A 21,465-nucleotide genomic window follows, 5' to 3' on the forward strand; every position below is an offset into this window, starting at 1 on the left:
ACACAGGAAGAGAAGATCTCCTTCCTCTATTAGATTTCTTCCCAATAACTGGAGTTCCAAAGTGCTCTGGGTTGGTTAGTGGCAGCTGATCAAGTGTCTACGTGAACAAAGAGGGAACAAAATTAATTTGCAGTTTCTTATATAAAAAAATTAACCCTCTACTATCCAGTTCTCAGTGTACGTCCATAATCCTACCTCACTTTCTGCAAAGTGCCTTTCTCCCTTCAAGCATAATGAAGTTCGTCTCAAGGTCCTTTCATCACCATCATCGAAAACTAGAATGGAAGCAAGAAAGCACATTAGCAGAAAATGATCCCACACTGACAGAACAAGCCTGGTGTTTATCATGCAATTTAAAATACTCTCTAAAACACCATTTCGAAGACCTTCACTTTGACATTTATTTGCTTCACAAACAGAAGGAAGGGAAGTATGCAAGATTCAGCCTGAGGAGGGGTAACAGTTTCATTCAGACTCATGTCAGTGCCTGGTAAGGCTTTTGGAGGCTGTAGCTTTAATATAATTTAGACATCCACCTTAGGAGTGCATTGCAGTACTTCAAGCCACAGCTACTGGCTGTATACCTGTTACTATTAACTAACAGCATTCAGTTTTTTTGTTGTTCTTGTTTTAAAATTACCCATTTCTTCCTTACTCGTTCTGCCTTTTAATTCTCCTGCTGCATACAAGTCACCAAAGAAGTACAAGTGTCATGGCTTCTTCTACACCATAAACAATGTGCTACCAACAGCCTGTGAGTTCTGTAAACGTGCCTTCATAGCTCTAACCAATTCAGAAAGAAGAGTTAGTAGACAAAGACAGTAAGGCCAAGTCAAAAGGAAGTTCCATCAGTTTCCAATATGCAGCTGAAGAACTAGGACACTGAGCTCATTGTAAGTTTTGCCTGAGAAACATTTACTTTTTGGTCAGTTTAAATAAAACATTTTCACCAAGATTTCCTTTAAGATAAGGAAAGAAAACTTACTAATTCCCCCACTTGCTGAATTTTAAGTGGTTTCATACCTACAATTTGAAGCAAGCAACAATATTCCTTCTATCTACAATATGTCACAGCAATAGCTTGTTTTTTAAGGAACACACAATGTTTTGGTAATCCTGTTTTCCCACGTTCTGGTTCAGATCCCACCGTCTGAGCCATAAGAACAGGCTCTTTTCAGAGAGCAGAGACCAGGTGGCTGCAGTCTGACAGTCCAGTGAGTTAAAAGTTTATTTGTATGGGTCAAAGGACAGAATACTATTCTATATTTAAACTACTTGAAAAGCACTTTGTCCAGCAACTAACCTTCTTTTTGTTTTAATTAAAATAAAGAGTGTTGTGTTGATCAATGCAGTAATTTTGGCATATTTCTATTAAAAAAACAAAACAACACGAGCTTAGCAAAATTATAAAATAACATGATTTGTTAGCAAAAATACCTTTGAATTGCAGCAAGAAAAGCTTTTATCTCACTTGTCAACTGAATAGAATGGTCACATTCTCAATCCTAGATTAAAACCTTAGACTGGAATAATATTGCAATAACAGCTACATAATATCACACGAACACCAACTTAGTTAAGCTTGATAAGATAAGGATTGAGATTATTAGAATTTCAGAGTAGAGACAGTGCTGCCATACACTGCAATACTGAATTATCTTAATGGCTTATGTCATTATGTAGTATAAAGGAAGCAAATCACTTTTCGCTCCCTCCTGAACCCTAACATATTAAGAACAGCAGGGAGATACGGGCCTAATTAGCCATATTAGCCAATAACCTTTTCAAAACCATTATAATATGAAGACCTGTCAATCTCAGTGTCAATACAATACTCTCAGATTCCTCTGGTTTGGCTGACAGCTAAAGGAAGCCAACACTGATGGACTTTGCACTGAAGTATGCAGTCTTCCCCTCAGCAGTATCAGATGTTTATGTCCTTATATACGTTCCAGCCCTTCAAACTTCAAGTGCCACCCATTCTGTACATATTGCTATCAAAGTGTGTGTATGAATAATATTTCAGTGGCATATTTTTAGGGACCCTACAAGTGCTTGCAACTTCTCATTGTGCTGAGAAGTTTTAAAAGCAGGTCATCATCACTATGCTTTCCTAAACACATTCAGAACTGAAGTCAAAGTAGTATTTCACAAACACGATTAAGGGAACATAAGGCTGGTGATTATCAATAGGTGAGTTCATTGGAAACAGCAAATAGGACCTGATACTTAGCAGTAAAGAAAAAGTACTATCAATCTACTTTATCCCTACTTCCAGAAGTATCATCTTCACATGTTTATATCTCTTTCACAAACAAATACAACTCTTCCTCTTGGAAGGAATCTGACTTAACCAGAAATATACATTTAGACTGCTAGCACCTTTACAGATACACACCTTCCTAAAGTTCAGCAGGCCTCATGTTTCCATCTCAGTTGCCTTTATCTAAAAAAAATCTACTCCACAAAACACACTGCTCGTATTATATCTGCACAAGTTTTAAATGCAAGTCCTGAGGGCTTTAAGAGAATGACTTTTCACCATACAGTCTCATACATTAATGATTTAAGAGATATAAGCATCAGGTCAGATAGCAGAGTTTGGTCCATGCAGTACATCAACAGCGTGACAGCAGTCATGGCAGAAAAACGTAACAGGCTCTTAAATTAAAACTGCACGTTCATTCCTCCTTATCCCTATTTAGAAGTATAACTGTTTAGGGAAAATGCTTGGTAATAACAAAGAGACAAAAACTGTTGAATTGGCATTGAACAACTGACATGAATTGCTTTATTGTTTCCCTAACAGGTCATTGTTACACTTCCAAATTCTCTGACAGCAGAAATTCTTACATGCTGTATTCCTTAAGGAAGGCTGCTAAACAGAATCAACTATACAGAGGAGGAAAGGAAACGGGGATGGAAGACAGGGAGAGCTGCCTCCATACCCACGTAATTCAGCCACTGAAAGATACGCTCACAGCGTCACAATATTTATCACAGAAGAGGAACTTACAATCCTGCCTCTCCAAAAAAGCAGAAGCCCTTTATGTGACATTGCTGCCTAACTCTAAAGTGGGCACGTACTCACTGGGGCAACAGCCACGTCCCAGCTGGCTGCTCCAGCACATATTTCTGGGAAGAGAGCAACACCTCCTAGCCAGGAAACTAACTCTACTATTTAAGAGTCAATCTAACAAAGTAGGAATGACAGGAGGAAAAACTGGCCAGAGGCCTTTCTTCCAAGGCGTGTTATTTAACCAAGAACACTGACAGAAGGAGAAGAAAGATGACTAAGCAGCACAGCCTGGAGGAACAGTCTCTATTCGGTTTGTTCTCATTCAATTCCCAAGAATGCCCTATATGGAGCTCAATATGTTCCATATACAGCATTGTTAAACAGTGGAAACAAAATGGAAAATTTCAGACTTTCACTGCATCCCAGCCTTCTCAGTAATGACAGGTAACAAACAGAAGTGGATGCACTTCTGTTCATGGAAGCTTAGGCAAGCCAAAACGATGACAGACAAACAAAATCCTCCATTGGGAATCACTGCGGTACCTTCAATAAGTTAGGGAAACAAGTACCTCAAAATTATCTCTTAAAAATTGAGTCCATCCAACAGGCATTAAACAGCGTAGCTTTTCACTCACTCTGGATTAGCAGTTATCCTCCATTCCCTGGCTGCAGCAGGCCTGTGCATGTCTCTACAAACTATTAACAACAATAACACTAATCCTAACCCTGCCTCACAAAAACGCTATCTCAACACCCAGTCTCATTTAGGTATAAATGAAATATTAAAAAGCCAACTAATCCAAAACAGTGCCTAAAAACTAGGGAGAAACTCACCTCAAGCTACTGCAGATCAGTCATCTTATAAATAATCTTATTTATATATATCACCAAGATTAGGAGAAAAAATAGAGAAAGAAAAGAGGAGAACAAAGCAGGAGAGCGGCGATAACATCCTGGAAAGTTACATTACTTGAACACACTGTGATCAGTCTTACCTGAACAAGGCAGTTTTGAAACAAACTGAGGAATATGATTTAGCGTAGGGTTTTTAGAGTTAAGCTTCTGGTTAGGCTGTGGTTGGACTTGATGATCTTCAAGGTCTTTTCCAACCTGGGTAATTCTATGATTCTATGATTCAAAGAAGTAAATATGGAAAGCAACCCTCCAAGATGCATCTGCTTGCTAACAAGCTGTGTTACTGCCCTTGCCCAAAAGAAGAGAGATTCCATACTGCGTAGCAAGAAAGTTTTATTCCTCTTCCTATTCAAAGTTTTCTAATCCTACCAAGGCAATGAAAGTATATGCCAGCTAGTAAAAACTGTCTCACTACTACACTAGTTGCCTAAGGTGTCATTTGTGAGCTATCAGAGATTTTATCTATGACTATCTATAAATGCATCTACAAATGAGTGAAAGCTCTTTAGCTTTTCGTTTACCAACTGTGGAAACAATATAGAAAGTACCAGGATTCAGGCTGCGCTTGTTGAATAACCCTGCAGATAAGGACTGCACTAATCACTGACTCATCCTTGTAAGAAGATGCTGCAATGTACTTACTCTGCTACTTCAGAGACCACACAATTCAGTGATCTGTTGTGTTGTATTTTACAAAGAAAACAACTCTAGAGGAACTGTTCTTCTGCTCAGGTACATATGAAATGTCCCTGAAAGCACTAAAGAATGAACCTTGATACTCCTCCTATAGAAGACGATCATCTTGTAAGAACCTACTGCCTGAAAGCTTTTTTTCCTGAGATGTTATAACAATTTTACTATCGTTACATAGACTTGAAATACAAAAAATAAACCTCCCTGCATTTAGCAAAACAGTACAGTGTTACTGTATACAGTATCAACCAGCATTACTGTACAGCTTTGTACCTCTACAGTCTTATCTATACACAGTAACTTTTTTATAAGGCACTGTACACATTGTAACAAAGATGGTTTACAAGCAAAGGCTCTATGCTATGAGTTGTAACAAGGCTCAGTTGGTGCACTTCCCCTCCCACATGTGCTCCCCTACCTGCAGGTGCTGGAGCACAAAATGCTGCGCTGCTCATTTATTTCCATGGTTCTTCAGAAAGCAACCAACTCAGCTATGGCACAGCTCTGTGTGCGCTGCAGCACACTTAATCCATGATACGCCCTGTGGAGTGATTCTGGTAAATGTGGGATTTCTTTAAGTCCAAGCAAGCAATATTTTAGAGACAAGATGAAGCTGGTAGTGGGTCAGGGAGGAGTGCAGTACCATTGAAGAAGGGCTGACTGGACAGTTGCCCTACCACACTTGTCCTTTAGGATTCCTGGGTGACGCACACATAACCAGAAGATGAAGTGATGCTTCTGGGCTGTACAACTCAACAGGATGCTGGGAAGAAGAACTGGTCCAACCAGCCACACAAAAATGACTCCAGCTTTGCGCATACTACAAAAAGCCCTGCTGGTGACATTATGAAAAGACAAAGTGGTAAGCCTCTAGAATGGATGAAATCTGGTGACTGAATGCTTCTATCACCCTCCAGACAGGAATAAGGCATGCACTACCCATCGCTTCCTAAATGTCATACCCCAACCTGTGGCCAAGACCTCATTTCCACAACAACCCAGACCAGCCAAACTTTATCAGCATAGGGATGAGCAGTCAGCTATCAACAACCCCCCAACACCAGCACACACACTCAGATAACAGCATTCCCTGCAAAATGCCACAGTGACCACAAGAGTTACCCCATGTGAATCTGCAGGGCAGCCCAAGCAAGAGTAAGGGGCTCACAGAGGTCTCACAAGTGGTGCCTGGTCCATGGCACAGCCAGATGGGCCATGCTGGTGTACAGCACTGCACCAGAGCCAAAAAGGGAAACTCTTTTTTGCTTTACAGATTCACACAGCATTTAAAAGAATGAGCAGAATTAATTACTATTTATACTAAAATATTCTGCTATTTCTGGATAAGTTAAAAACAAAAAGATACCTTACATAAAAGCCTGAAAAAGCCACAGTTCTCTAAGAAATATAAAAACCACAATCCTTTTCACTCCAAAAGCACTACTGCGACAGCAAGGCCTAATAGAAACCACAAGTGCTCATCAGTGCTTTTAATTTCTGAATTTTCCTTACGTTTCAATGGTAAAATGATTAAAGTTAGCTGTGTGTTTTCTCGTTCTTTAGAAAGACTTCTCCATGATTTTATCACTCAGGAGATACAACACAAGGCTCAGTGTATTTGGTCTGGTTTTACTTTCATTGAATGCTGTAGCAGCGGTTAAATTGCACATCTTCGACAAGAGATCTAAGCACATGCAGGTTACCAGTATTATCAAAAGGAAGATGATACTTGTTTTGATGAAGCAAGAAAAGGGAGTGATTGAACAGCAACTCTTCAGACTGAAGAACTGAAATGCAGTTTTGTACTTTTATGTAGACATTATATTGCTTTCAGCTTTGACAAGAAGTTATACAAAAGCATTTCCTTTAGCTTATATGCAAGGATTTTGTTTTGTGACATTCTGTTAATGATAATAAAACTCCAAAAAAGGAAAACATAACTATGTGCAATGTGATGTGTGACCTGTTTTATAAATTAACAGAGAATCAGGTGGATGTACACTAAGTTAGCAGTAATTCAAACGTGGCTCAGCTGAAAACAGATCTGACAGACTGCTCTAATGCTACGTAATTATCACTTAGCAAAATATCCAGCACTTCAAAAGCATCAATGCAGCACTTGAAAAACTTGAAGTTCATTTAAAATAATTAAGCTTTAAAAGACTAAAAACTCAACTGAGCTATTTGTTACCCAAAGAACTTACACTGCTAGCCCCGTCATCTCTCTTTAGATTCAATCAAGCAGACGAGAGGGCTCAGTTGTGCAACTGAGTGTCCCAGACTCTGTTAAGTCCTCCCTCCCCACAGCTGTGTCTCTTCACCTACTCATGTGCTCAGAGATTTTTGAAGGCATTTCAAATAGTCCAGCTGAAAATTTCAACATGACTAAATGGCTACAATAACAGCATTACTATATGTGGTAACAGGTGAAATAGCGATTCCAGAGCAGCTACCATACAAATAGGGAGCCTTACTTATTTTGGGCAATTGAACACCACTAACAGGCAAGAAAACTAATGTTAAAAGAGAGTTTGTGGATCTGTTATGCTGGTGATAAAAGCGAATTATTATTTATTAACTAACCCACATATATTACTAATCTCCCTACCCTTATCGGTTGTACTTTTAAATCACAACGAGATGATCCGTAAAACAGAAAATAAATGGTACAGGAGAAGCACGCACTAAAAGCACAAGCTTTCTCTTGTGCTTTCCAATTCAAGCCTGACCATGGTTCACGAAAACATTTCAGAGCTGGAAAAGCTGTTTAATCCACTTCCCTTTCAACTTTTTAGCTTCAATTGAATCAGTCAATAAGACTGCCAAGGAGCACAGCCACCATCTATTAAAGGGGAACCAATTCAACTCTTGTTTACTTGACAGCAACATAAACATACACTCCATACTTATCCAAAGCTTTCTACAAACTTACAATGGGAGAAGCGGGCTAAAAACTAAGGCTTATTTCTCACACTCTGATGTTTCTGTACTCAAGTTAGAGCGTTTCCACAATTATAAAGTTAAATAGCCAAGTTATAAAGATACAAAATTCTCCATCTGCTTACCTTGGTCAACGCTACCTCTGCTTTCAGTATCAATAAACACAACACCAAATACCGCTCATAACCACTTTAGTAAGATCTAAATGCAATCCCAGCGTGTTACAATTGTATTTTGAGATGTATATGTAGGGTATATACCCTATATGCCATATTACATACTGACCTATCACACAATTACTTTAATACCCTCTCATTCCCAGCAGCTCCAAAGTTTAACAAAATCCTAGCAGCCTTAATATGAAAAACATACAACCTTATTTTCCTCCATTCTATCTGTCTAAAGATACTTAACGGGGGGAGAAAAAAGAAAAAGGTAGGAGGGGGTTGATCAAGTATGTTATATTGTACTGTAAAGCCCAAAAGACTGAGTGCATCCTGCACTCAGAAATAAGCCTGCCTCTTCTACCTGAATACCACGACTTACAGCTGAATCCAGAATTCTAGAGCTACATACACCCCTGAAAGCAAAAAAAAGATCATAGAGTCACAAAATAGTTAAGGTTGGAAAGGAGCTCTGGAGGTCACCTGGTCTCAGCACTGCTCCAGCATGGCCAGAGTGCCCAAATGGCTTTTGAAGACATTCAAACAACAAATCCTGCAGCCTTTGAGCAGCCTATGCCAGAGCTTGGTCACCTGTAAACAGGCCCTTCCTGATATTTGCTAATGATATATGACAATTAAAGAAAAATAAAATGTAAAGAGCAGTGAGCACTGTCAGCTGGAAAGTCAACCAGCTTATATTGATAGCATGCAATAATAATAAACGTCTCGTGATAAACCCTTCCAGATGATTTCCATTGACAGCCTTATTGTGATCCCATCAAAGACTAAATAATCTCAGCTACTGCAATGGGAAATTTGGACTACTGCAAGTATTGTGTGTCTTAAAACACACAAACAACACAAAACCAAAATAAAAGTGATATCCCATGCTAGATGGGACTCTTCAGCAGGGTACTGAAGAACATGAAGAACAACCTGAGCTGTCTGTATGGAAGGATATTAAGAACAAATACAGAACAAATATAGTGGAGCAGAATGTCAGAATATACAGTACAATTAAGAATATTCCAAGTTCGATACTTGCAAAACTATCTGATCCAGTTACTGGGGTTGTTTTTGTTTGCTTATATAGTATCACTTGAATATTGCTGGCCATTCCAGTGCAAGAGCTACTTCAGAAAAGTCCAGATATCAGAATAAGCAATTCCATTTATTCCAAACAATGACGTTTCTCTTGCAGTGAATCCTTACTCAACACTGAAATTCTGATGATTGTGCATTCTGAGGTTTGCGTCAGTAACTAAAAAACGCAGCCTCCTGCAGAACCAAATTTGTTTTCTAGTTTACTTTAGATTGAATCATTCTTTGAATAAGATTTAAGGTTACATTAAGTTACAAAAAAAGCCTCCTCTTTTCTTTTCAGGTGTAATTCCTTTAAAAATAAAATTCCTTTCCTCTGCTGCTTCATACAAAACACAACCCTCAGCTCTACATAAAACAGAGGAGCCACTTCTAAACGCACAGAAGCTATGGGTGCTGCTGCTGTTCTTATGCATCTGCATAGAGTAAAAGAACGCTTGCAAGCTAATCAGTCAATACGTGTCACAAATACTCAGCCAGAAGTGCTATTTTGAAGTTCATGTCTTAAAATCTGCAAAACCCATTCTGAATTCCATTGAGTGAAACCACCATCAGCATATGGACGTTGTGCCAAATAAAACTTGTCTGCTGAGCCCTTTGCTACAGCCTCCTTCGACATCAAATAATTATTGTTCTATTTTTAAGGAAACGAGATCTGGAAGACTTAAAAGTTCCCTTCAAAATCTCAGCTCTTACAACGCAGAATATAATTACTTACGTTATTATCTATAATTAGAAATGTATTACTCAAAGATTAGAGACTGTCAACGAAAGCACATGGCTACTTACCTACAGTGTACCAACTAGCATCTGTTAACTTGCTGATAACAGCTTCTTGAAAGGATCCATCAGGCATTTTGGTTTCAACCATTGCACCAACCTGAAAAAAGGGGTATCCCAAAGTTACACGTAATCCAGAACTCAAATAAGGGAGACAGAACTCATGCAAGCATTAATTCTTCTAAGTAAGCCAGGTTTTTACTTTGATAACGTTGAAGATTTGTTTTGGCTAAACGTTGCTTTGTGAAATGTAGTTGCATAGCTGGTAAGAACAAACATTCTTAGGGTGAACTCTTGTTAGACAATAAAGCAGTAAGGACCTTGGGGCATCCAATTTCAGCATGACTTATCCTCTAACAAGAAATAATACAATGCTAATTGGAAACAAGTATTCCACTATTCAATCAAAGTAACTCTTATTTCACTATGGATGTGTGTACAATCACTACTGTTTCCTTCACTTTAAAACACCTCTAACATTTTTTCTTTATCAGACTTCAGGTAACATGCAACAGTATTTGCAGCTACTAAAGATGATCTCTAAAAAGGTCAATTTGCAGTGTTCTGTAATGCAGCTGTTTTAGCAGACAACTTTCAGCTACTGTAACAACACAAATCAACATCTATTTTTATATAAAATACTTCAACTACTTTAAAAACACATTTAGAACAATCATGTTGGTTACTGTCTAATGGGCTTGAATTTACCCTCGTGGAATCAGGATCTCCAAGTTTCAAAAACAGCATGTGCAATTCTGCTGCATATGAAGCTACACAGAGAACAGGAAAAAACACCTCCAAAAAATACAAGAGTTAAGACTATTCAGAATTAACCCAACCAAAAGCAACAGGCCTCCTCCTGTTAATTTACTACGAGATTAAGCAGTAAAAGGCATACAATATACATACTCTTAGAGGTCCTTTCACTTGATCATCTTGAACTAACTGAGTTGAGTTATCCCCCTTCAGGACCACCTGAAAGACATTCATAAGCTTGTTAATGCGTTCCTTATTTGTAATGGCATAGAAAAAGTCTAAAGCAAGTAGTAGTAATTCAGAAAAACCAACATTTTCTCCATTAAACACAGTCAAACACTCCTGAATGCAAAAACCCTTGGTGTGGATGGCTTTATTCACAGGAAGGCCCAACCTGTACACTGAACGCTCAGCCTGAAACACTACAGTCAAAGACGACGGCAAATAAAAACATCAGATGTTCCAAGGAAAAGAACTTCAGCTTTTGATGAGTTTTGATATTGATGCAACCCGGGGTACACATGGATCTGGGCCTAGAAATCAGATGATCTGTGTGCTTTTTTTCTACTTTATCCATAGCACTTCATTGACAACACATTGGGTACTGAACTGCAATCAAAATACAACGCTCTCTATACTAAATACTTATTGAGAAACACTGAACAGACCACAGTACCAACACTGCTACCATGAACAGGAGAAAGTTTCTATGGTAAAGATGAGAACCACTAAAAGCGTGTTTAAAGTCACTTAAAAAGAGGAAGTAAAACACTTTTCCCTTTACAATCCTGTGTTTGAGAGACTAAGCATGACAACACAGAAGGAACATAAGCCTGGGCAAGTTGAATCCCTGAGTTTGCAAAGATTCAGCTTAGAAATATAGAAGATGAATATTTAGATGTTAACAGATTAACTGTTTCACTGCCATTTCTTACAGCAAAAAGACCTACCTGAGTACCCAGAGTATGATCCAACAATTCCCAAATTCCTACCTCTTCTCAGCAATCAAAAACTCAAAGAATTTCCTTTCCACCAATAAAGATGCTCAGTTTTCGGGCTCCCCTGTCTTTATCATATAAGCACATACAGAGTCAGTATGTCAGAGCAGCCTCGTGTATCTACAAGTCTTATCACGGAGTAACAAAGCATATCATTCGACAGAGAAACTCGCACCTACAAACAGCCTTAATACTCAGACTAAAGACACAGGTAGGAAAAGAAGAACATCAGCTCAGGAAGGGCAGCACATTGAAATCTATGTGAAGGAGCTGCTTCTTAGAAAGCAAAGAAGGGCACAAATTTCTGTAAGTACTCACTAAGAACAGGAAAAAAGACTGGAAGATCTGAACTGGTTGGTTGTTTAAATCACGACAAGAACTCTGATATAGGTGATATACTCTACCTATGTAAGTGAAGAGGCTGACAGCTCGTTCTACTTCATCTAAGCATTAAAGCACATGAAAACTTAGACCTGAAGTTACAAAAAGCTTTCATCTCTATTTAGCAAGGTGTTGGGGGTCACTAATGCCTTATTTACATATCCTGGACAGTTATCTAGAAGTGGAAAGAATGTAAGAGAACAAAGCAAGCTCTATATTTACTTTGCATTCTTAACTCTTATTTAACTAGGTTTGACTCTTGTTTTCCCACATTAGCATTAACAATAGAACTGCAACAGTAAAATAATGACCTTCTTTTTTGTTTGTTTTGGCATAAGACCAGTCACCATAAATGAATATGAAGTGTCAGTACTACACTTGCACAGGAACTTAGCTACAGTGATGCACGCTGATGTTAAAGCAGCAGCAAGATGCTGAAAACTCACAGATACTCTCCTGGACATGTAAAAAACCTGATCTAAGAAGGTTCTTTTGCCACCTTTTTGGTTCTTACATTGATTTATTATAGCATCGCCTCTGGAGTAAAACTGACTCAGTTGGAATGAAAGGGAATTTTTGCTCCTGAAGCGTATGCTCTTATTCCTTATTACTCATGTAAAGCCATAAGCCTCTATGAGGATCTTCAAAACCGACTGCTGCAAAACCGATGCATCCACAAACAGGAGGCAACAGTGATCAATAAGTAAACAGCACAGACAGGCCGTGTTTAAGCCCAGTCCTGTTTCAGCATCCACCTGAACGAACACTTGGAAAAATAACAACGTGAGAAACAAAACTCGTTTCTGACTCTTAAAATTCAAACAGTAAAGCAACGAATATTCCCTAATCTTCAAGATTTTGATCTTCCCCGACAGCTCTTTCAACACAGCGCTTTAACAAAGCCAGCACAAACCACAGCGTACTACCTTGACTTTCACAAGCCTCTTCACTGTCTTAATCTTTGCCTCGCAGAAGGCACCGCGGTACTTGGCACTGACATCCGTTCCCACTGTCAGGTAGGCAGGCTCATCTGCTGCCTAGTAAGGAGCAAAAAAAAACAGGAACAAAGTTTAGTCCTTAGTTATTTTCACAGCTGTAACAGCACACATTTGATTTTTCATCTGCACTTCTTGATCATGACATGACATATAACATCTATATTAAGAAATGCCATTAGACTGTTCTTTAATAAAGCAAAAAGAAACAACTTACAGCAAGTTTGGCTTCACACAGTGACACTGACCCCTGATTCTGTCAGCTTAAATACCCTTATTTATCCTCCCAATGTAAAGGACCAACAAAAAACACCTTCTTACTTTCCGTGCCCTGCCTGGGGGTGTTGAACTCACATTAAAGCACCTCGTAATAAAAAGAGGCAATAATAATCAATAAAAATGACAATTAATTCCAAAGAATTAAAGAAGGGAAATCTTTCAACAGCAGAACTATATAAAAGATATAACCACGCTTTTTCCTGTTGAAAGCAATCCTGTGAGGCAGACAATTTGAGACTATCATACCAATAACTACAATTACGTCTATAGCATTCTATATATAGGAGTTTTTCCTCCTGCTGACTAAACGGAGACCTCTAGAGAGATTTACTCTCATCTTCTGTGCGGTTGTTAACTATTCTCTTTTTCTTATTAAAGCTGAACTGCCTCACGCTCGTTAAGAGGAAGAAATATTTCTCCTCGTGTTTTCCTTAATCTGGACTTTATTACTTCAAACCTCGCTTTATTGGCCATGTAAGAAGCGGTAAACAAGGCCGGGAGCAGCACAGAACGTCCATGGAGACAGGAAATCGGCGCACGACATTAAGGAACTGTTTTTTGCTGCCGTTTAATTGAAGGCAAGAAAAGTTTCTCTTTCTTTTGTGCTCTGCCCCGCCGTCTCTGAGCCTTTGTACTGGCAAAAAGAACCAGCAGCAGCACAGGCGGGACACAAAAGCTGTGGTTTTGCAAACTTGCAATAGCAGCTGCTGATACAGGAAGCATTTAAAAGGCAGCACTCCGAAGGGGCAGCGACTCAGTGCGTTACCAAACAACAACAGAGAAATGAAATCACCTCAAAGAAGGAGAGAGAAGAGTTCCTACCTTCGTTTTTACCGGCGACAAATGAAATCACCTCAAAGAAGGAGAGATTAGAGTTCCTACCTTCATTTTTACCGGCTATGTGAGGGATTCCAGCTCTGAGCCTTCTCCTCTCCGCAGCCAGGCAGGGAAACGCTGCAACACAAGAGCGGGATGGGCTGATGGTCTGTGGCCGTCACAGGGCGGCGGGTTGGAGCCTCCTCCCGTCCCGGGCCGCTCGGTGCGCGTCACGTCGCCATTGCTCCCGCTCCCGGGTAGGGAGGGAGGGAGGGCCCCGAGGCGGTAACTCCCGCCGTAGGGGCGGCGGGGCCCGGCCCGTCCTCCCGCCTTCCCCGCCCCTCCCCGGCCCTCGCAACTTTCCTCGGCCCTTCAAGCCGCTCCTCAACGCCCCCTTCGACCGCCGGACTCGGGGCTGGAGCTGAAGGGACGCGCAAACCCCTCCCCGAGCACCGGGGGCTGAGGGGAGCGGGGGGGCGGGCGCTCAGAGGCGGAGTTGGGAGTCCCCCGTTCCCGCTGCCCCGCTTCAATGTTGGGGGGAAGGGAGAGGCGGCCGTCCCGCTGCCCTCAGCCACAGGCCGTTCCTCACGGGACGGGAGATGGTAACTCCATCTGCTGAGCCGCCCTCGTCGCTTCCTACCTGGAAAGTCGCAGCGAAGTGGCCGTGCTGTGCTGGGCTGTGTTGGGCTCCTCGGTCCCCTCCGAGACGACGACAGCCCCGCGAGCGGCGGCGCTGAGCGCGGCCCCGCTCCGCCCCCTCCTCCGCTCAGCCCGGACTCACAGCGGATCGCCAGCCACCAGCCCAATAACAAGCTGTTGAGCAGAATCGCTCCTGCTCGAACTCTCATTGGTTCCCTCGTGACGCCCCGGGGGCTCTGCCCCGCCCGGATTGGGTGCCGCGGACAGTACCCCCATTGGTCGCCGAGAGTCAGACGGAAGCTATTGGTCAGGCGTAGACGCAGGTAGAGCCACGGAGACTTGCCATTGGCGTTTAACGGAACGCCCGTCGATTGGCGGCGGTTGAAGTGAAGTCAGCGCTCCCTGAGCTCTGATTGGTGCGAGCCGCATCCGGATGTAGCTGCGAACGCGTCGATTGGCCGAGCTCGGGGGGTCAGGAAGAGCAACGGCGAGACGCGATTGGCGGATAAACCGTCGCTTAGTAACGCGGAGGGGCGGGGCCGAGGGGCAGAGCGGGGAGGGGGCGCGGGCGGAGATGGCGTCCTGCGGCGGCGGCGGGTTGGGGTGCGCGATGCGCATGCGCGGCGGTCAGCTTCCCGGCGCCATTTTGTGTGAGGCTCTTTCCCATTTTAGGCCGCGGCAGGAGACGGCGGGAGGGGGCGGCGAGGCTCCCACAGGGGGGGGCGGGGAACCGCGGGGCTGAAGTCCCGGTAGTGAGCCCTCACGGAGGCGGTAGGCCCGGCGGGGAGCCCGTCCCGGTGTTGTGAAGAGGCAGCGAGTCGTTTCGGCTTCGTAGCACCTCGAGTGATGGCGGGGACGGCCGTTCTCTCTCTCCCTCTCGGCTGCGATGGCGGAAGTGAAGCGGGGGCGGAGGGTCCCTCTGGTGGCTGCTCGGAGGAACCGCTCGGGCCGGGATGGAGCTGAGGGGGCTCGGCGGGCAACAGGTACGGGATGATGGGGGAGAAAGGTCGGACAGTCAGACCACGTAGGGCCGGGCCCTTGTGTGGGTTTGTAAGTTAACTGTGGCTTCAAGCTTGTGCTTAAAGGGGAAATGGTTTTAAGTTAAAAGAGGGAAGATTTAGATTGGATGTTAGGGGTAAGTTCTTCACTAGGAGAGTGGTTAGGTCCTGGAACAGGCTGCCCAGGGAGGTTGTGGATGCCCCGTCCTTGGAGGGGTTCAAGGCCAGGTTGGACGGGGCCCTGGGCAACCTGATCTAGTAAAGGTGTATGTTTGGTGGCCCTGCCAGGCAGGGGGTTGGAACTACATGATCCTTGAGGTCCCTTCCAACCCGGTTCATTCTGTGATTCTGTGATTAAATTTGATGCTTCAGGAAGTGCAGAGGGACAGCTGTAGGGGTTTTATTGAGGTAATAGCGTAGATAAGTTTTAATGCATGTCAGTAATGTGTACTATAGACACTTCTGACTCATTTGGAAGCACAGCACAGGGCACACAGCACAGCTGTGCCATTCTGCCTGTTGGATCTCTTCTTCTGAGATGCATATAACATATATATGAAGGTTTAAGCTGCTTGTTTGAATGCTCGCATGAATTCTGTGTTGTTGATGCTGTGGATAAACTGAAGAAGAAATTGTTTTAAAGCACTTTAAAGTTAGTAAAGTAAGTTAGTAAAACATAGAGTCACAAGGGTGGGAAGGAGCTGCAGGATCAAGTAGTCCAACCATCCTCCCATTACAGTTGCTACCACAAGCTGCTAAACCTCATCTTGTAGCTCCTCCTCAAAGCTTGAAGAAGTTTGCTTTGAATGGTGAGTTTTGGTATCTGTGGGATGTAATATTTAAACCTTTCTATGATGTTTGGAGGCACAGTTTGTATCTCTGTGTAAAATAGAGCACTGCTCAATAAAGAAGAGTTGCTGACCATGAACTAATCAGTCTTGTTTCTGATTTCTAGCAGAAAGATTCTGGGCGTAGCAGTTGTGTTGGCACAGGAAGTTGTTGGCACATCACTCATCTAACTACTATGAGCAAAAGGATTCTTTCTTTTCCTGCATAGTAAGTCAGCAGGAGAGGTGACTTGTTCTTTTATGGCTTTTAAAGTACCTAAGAACGTCAAGCTAAGCAGCACACCAAGCAGTGTAAACATTCACGCACAACTTGAGCATGATGTGTGCTGGAATGGAATGGAAAAGCTGTACTCGTGGCAAGCCAGGGGCTACTTCTAATTTTGGTTTAAATAGCTTTTCATTGAAACATGAACTGCTGAACTCAGGGCTGCACTGTGATACTGAAACGTGGCATGGCAGTGTTAAATGAGCATTAGATCTAGGGCCTGTAGAGCATTAGATCTGTCTTGCCTGTATGGGATCCTTGAAGTTGTGCTTTTTCCTTCAGAGTGTGATCTCTTATATGGAAATGTTTGACATGAGTGGAAAAAACGAGCAACAGAATTTGCTGTTGGGAGCCACTTTGTCATGAACCACTTTACAAAACTAACGTTCAGCAATAAGTTATGAGACAAACATTCCTAAAATATTAAGAGTTCTTGTTCTAACGCGGAGCTCTGTGTGTAGTAAAATACTGTGTTACTTTGTCAGGCTTCAGGAGACTTCACTCTTCTTTTATTTCCTGTTTTTAGGGTTTACTTCTGCCTCTTCAGATATCCTTCCCTTGCTGTTTCTTTGCTCTCAATGTGCACTATATCTCCACTGGTGGCTGAGCAGACGTCTGCATGCAGCATCTGTCTGTATGGAACTGCTGTTTCTATGCAGATGAACATCAGGTGTGTGCTTGCCATGGAGCTTTGCTATCTCACTCTTTGCAGTGTGTCAGGTGGTGGTTGTGGAGCCTTTTGTACCCCAGTATAAAGGGAAGAAAGAGCAAAACCTGAGTTTACAACAGAAAACTCAGTCAGTAACAGCAAGATCATAAAAATGAAAGGTTAAACCTTCTTTTATTTTTCTTCATTTAAACCTTCTTTTATTTTTCTTCATTTTCTTTTAATTCCAGACATAAAACAGGTTTGGTTTGTTTATAGGATTGATATGATGTTCTCATGGTTGGGTGTAATGAGACTTGTATTCAAAGAGACTTATTTTTCCTGGTATAGAGTTTTCTGTCATGAGAGCAGCTGTTTTAGGCTGCCTGTTGTTAGAGCTCTCCAAATATTGGCCAGTTTTTGTGTGCTTTGTCATGAGCTGTTAAAATATCAGGATATAAAAGTTTGCCTGTCAAATTACGGATCCATTTAATTTCCTGTATTTCTTGTCACGACCACAAATTCCCCTTGATGACAACAGCAAGGTTCTATAACTGAACTAAGGAAGTGGGTCCAAATCTTTAGTCCTCGGTGTGCAGCTGGAAAGCAGTTGTGTGGGACTACAGAAGCTATAGCTCAGTATTGGCAGCGTGAGGTGAAAGATTTGGGCTGCTGTTACCCTGCAGATACCTGTGATACCAGATGAGCTGTGCATGCAGACTCAACAGGTGCCTCGTGCTGCTCCTATATGAGCTGTTCACTGATGCCAGTTAGAGAACTAAAATGACTTGTTTCTTTTTTGAGAAGAGCAACATCAGTTGGATTATTTTCTCAGTGCTTGTGTGATGAGATTCAGAACAATGGGTTTTCTGCTTTGTTTTTAAACTTAGGTTCTGAGTGATTTCTGGTGGGCTGTCCATAGAGCCCTTGTTTATGCTGCCTGTTGCTGGTATCTTTGAACGCCTTTTCCTCTTGCAGAGGTAGCTATGTTTAAATAGCATGAAGGGCGATAGAGATTAGAGCCACGTTTTCATACACACAGACCTTTTGAGATACTGATAACTGTCTTGCTCACGTTGGATTTTTACTAAGGTGCTTATTTCCCTATTTGTAGAGAAAGAAAATACTGTTCTAATGCTGAGTCTTTGGACATGGGTTGCCCACCAGCACAGCTGTCACTTTCAAGCTCGTCAGTGCTGATTAAGCTGTTAATTAAAATCGTGGAGTGTCAGAGGTGCAGGTTGTAGAACAGCATCACCCAGCTGAACGTGGGCATTGCCACAGCCTGCTGAAAGCAGCTTGTGTGCCACTATTAGCATGCAGCCGTGCACAAGGAAGCAAAGCTGCTTCTGCAAGGATGTTCAGCTAAATACAACTTGGGCAGCAGTTCTTTCTTCTTAGGGCTTTTGCTTGTCTAAATTACTTCAATCACTTACAGTTAATTTACTTTTCAGCCTCAGCCAACACGACTGCAATTCATCAGTATTGATTATCTTTGGAAGGCATTAATGCCCTCAGTCTAATGATTTAAATGTTATTAGCTATAAACAGCCGCCGTTAGCAAGAATTCATACAGCTTAGTTGGTGGCTGCATCCTGACGCTTTCCTACCTTTAAGCCTTCTTTTTAAAGCTGACTTTTCAGTTCTGTGTTTTGTTTGCTGGCTGTTATTACAGGTAGCAGATGCTCACTTGAGAAGTAGCTGACCAGCTGGCACTGGGTTTGCACATCCAGGCTGTCAATTAGTTGCAAGGCTGCACTGCTCACTGGAGGTTTGTATTTTCAGGGATGTGGGTTGTTTTTTCCTGTGAGGAGCTGCAGTTCTGCTGTGTGCTGTATGACCAGTACAGCTACATTGCAACCAGAGCCACTGTTAGAAGCTGTGTTATATTGATTTCCAGAACAAAACCCATCTTCTTAGCAAGTTTCAACTACTCTGAATCAAAGAAAGGCATCTTTTATTAGGGGGCTGCAGTTTCTTCCTTGCAGGCAGTTTGTCACCCCATTTTGTTGATATGGGAGTATTGTTTCAACTATCATTTGGCTGGGGAATGTATTTGTTTAAGTAACTTTCCTACTGGAAACACATGAAGCTACGCTTTGAATCCACTTCCTCAGACACTACTCCAGCTTTCTTCTATTCCTGGAACATAATAGGAATGAATGTAGGGGGTTCTCATTGCAGAGAATGCAGATACACACAGAATGAGAGCTGAAATGGTGCTCTATGTAAGCATGCTGTTAAGTCATCTTGTGTTTGCTGAAACCTGTTGATGTCTCAGATAATGAAAGCAGCAGATTCCTCCTTTTCTAAAAGTCTTGCAGAATGGACACGTTTTACTTTCAGTTTTCTGGCTTTAATTTAGGAATTGCTGCTTTTTCTGTTACGTGTGGTAGGGATGTATCAGCTTCTATGGGAGTTCACTATAACTTAACCCACTGTTAGATTCCTCTTTCAGCAGCAGGACTTGCTGAGTGATTTTTGGATCTAACCTTTTTATTTGTCTCCTCTCACTATGTCAACTAAGGTGGTATTTTTTGCAGGTAGTTCTTATTACCTTTAGGAGAAGCTTCAGGGGACTTAACTTTTCCTTATATCTGATGACATGCGTGTGTTTGGACTACAAAGTACGCGAGGCTGCTGTCTGCTTTATTCTAGTTGTCCATTTTTGGTTTGCACAGCAATCCTAAGGACCATTTTTAAACAACTGCTTTGGAGTCCTTTAATAGCAGCGTGTGAAGATGAAAGAGCGCTGCAGCTGGAAATGAGAGACTTGGTTTGAGCTCGGCTGTAGATCCTGTGTTCTCAAATAGTGTCATGTGTTTACTAGACAGACAGTAAGGCTCCACCCTTACATCTTTTGGAGCCTGTTCCCTGCAACTCTGTGTAACTGGCAATAAGGGATGGCAAGCCATCTAATAAGGAAAGGTAGAGGTAGTAAATGTCTCAAAATAGCTGTCAATCCTTAGGTAAAGGTAACTTCCTTACTGCACTGAACTTGAAAAACTGGTGTGTGCAGTAGAAACCAGTCATCCTCTTAGAGGTGTGCGACAGATGGAGGAGGAGGGGGAAAGAACAGTCTCTTTGCCGTGTTTTTGGTGGTGTTATGCACTCAAAACCCTATTTTTATCTTCAGTCCTGAAATTGAGCACTCCAGGGTTATGATTATCATTCAACAATGTATCTTAAACAGTTCACTGTTTTCTGTACCCTTCTATGGTTACCAGTTAAATCCTAAGGGAGATCACTGCCATATTAAGTTATATCCAAGCCCCTTCCTTAGAAGTGACCAGGGCTGCAGAGTCAAATAGCATCTCACGTGTTATTGTACCCATGTGAGCAGTGGAACTTGCAGGGAAGGGGGGCTTTTAGCCTTAGGCCATCATGCTGTTTTTGCTTATGCAAAGTGATGAATGACCTGATGCCTGGCATAGCTCAGATCTGCTTGGAATTAATTGAAGTGCTTCCTTTCTGAGTCAGCACCAACTTCAGCTGAGCAGTATTTATTGTGGAGCTCTCCTTATGTTTATCTGTCCTACCAGAAACCTTACACGTGGGTTACTCCTGTGATGTTCCAACAGCTCAATCTTAAAATTATTTATCAGTAGTAACATAACTTTGAATGAAGATGTTATCCAAAATCCTGCATAAAAAGTGCAGTCCATGGAAAAGGATGACTTTAAGCTAAGAGATAAACAATCATATAGACCAGCTTTCTTCTGGTGTTGCATTAGAGCACATACTTTGGGGCTCAAGCAACGGGATTTGCCTTTAATGCTGTGAAGTTGTGTTCCAGCATGGCAAGTACTGCAGTTGTACATTCCAAGTGGGTATGTGACTTTCTGTTCTATTACGCTATTCCCATAATTGGCCAGAGCCCAGACTAAGTAGGTTACTTGTTAAGCCTGAAGCAAGAAATGCTGCCATGTTATGGGCTAATTATGCCTTTCTGGTATCTTCAAAACTAAAACCTCCCAGTACTCTTGGCAGGAATAATAAAAATGAATGTTAAGAATCACCTCTTGCTGAAATCAGAGATTCAGAAACGTCCTGCCTTACTAAGGGCATGTTTGTTATCCTTGCAATATACTTTTCAGTTGAGTTTTGCATTTCAGTGTTAAAAGCAACCATTTCCAGGCCAGGCATAGAAGCTCCCTTCTTCAGAGAAGGGGATCCAAGCCCTATTCCTGCAGGAAGGCATTGCTGGTCCAACTGAAGTCTCATTCTGGGAG

General features: G+C 42.0%; 2 protein-coding genes across 13 annotated transcripts in view; one reads left to right on the plus strand and one right to left on the minus strand.

Annotated features, from left to right (window-relative positions):
• Positions 1-14,616, minus strand: part of ARID4A (AT-rich interaction domain 4A) — a 42,046-nt gene extending 27,430 nt beyond the window's left edge. For all 10 annotated transcript variants that reach the window (XR_014946189.1, XR_014946188.1, XM_085547848.1 and 7 more), the window contains exons 1-7: positions 14,478-14,616; positions 13,904-13,975; positions 12,674-12,784; positions 10,522-10,587; positions 9,622-9,712; positions 196-275; positions 3-97 (exon numbers count right to left, since the gene is read on the minus strand). Coding sequence is in view for 8 of the 10 variants with exons in the window: in XM_085547848.1 (XP_085403974.1) it covers positions 3-97; positions 196-275; positions 9,622-9,712; positions 10,522-10,587; positions 12,674-12,784; positions 13,904-13,909 (449 nt within the window). In the remaining 2 variants the exon portion in view is untranslated. The remainder of the gene's footprint in view (positions 1-2; positions 98-195; positions 276-9,621; positions 9,713-10,521; positions 10,588-12,673; positions 12,785-13,903; positions 13,976-14,477) is intronic.
• Positions 14,617-15,332: 716 nt separating this feature from the next.
• ARMH4 (armadillo like helical domain containing 4) overlaps positions 15,333-21,465 on the plus strand; it is a 79,034-nt gene continuing 72,901 nt past the window's right edge. For all 3 annotated transcript variants that reach the window (XM_015865798.3, XM_015865800.3, XM_085547853.1), the window contains exon 1: positions 15,333-15,459. The gene's annotated coding sequence lies outside the window, so the exon portion shown is untranslated. The remainder of the gene's footprint in view (positions 15,460-21,465) is intronic.

Source organism: Coturnix japonica, chromosome 5 (genome assembly GCF_054131305.1).
Source record: "Coturnix japonica strain WE chromosome 5, WE-NBRP24, whole genome shotgun sequence".
In the NCBI taxonomy this organism is placed as follows: domain Eukaryota; kingdom Metazoa; phylum Chordata; class Aves; order Galliformes; family Phasianidae; genus Coturnix; species Coturnix japonica.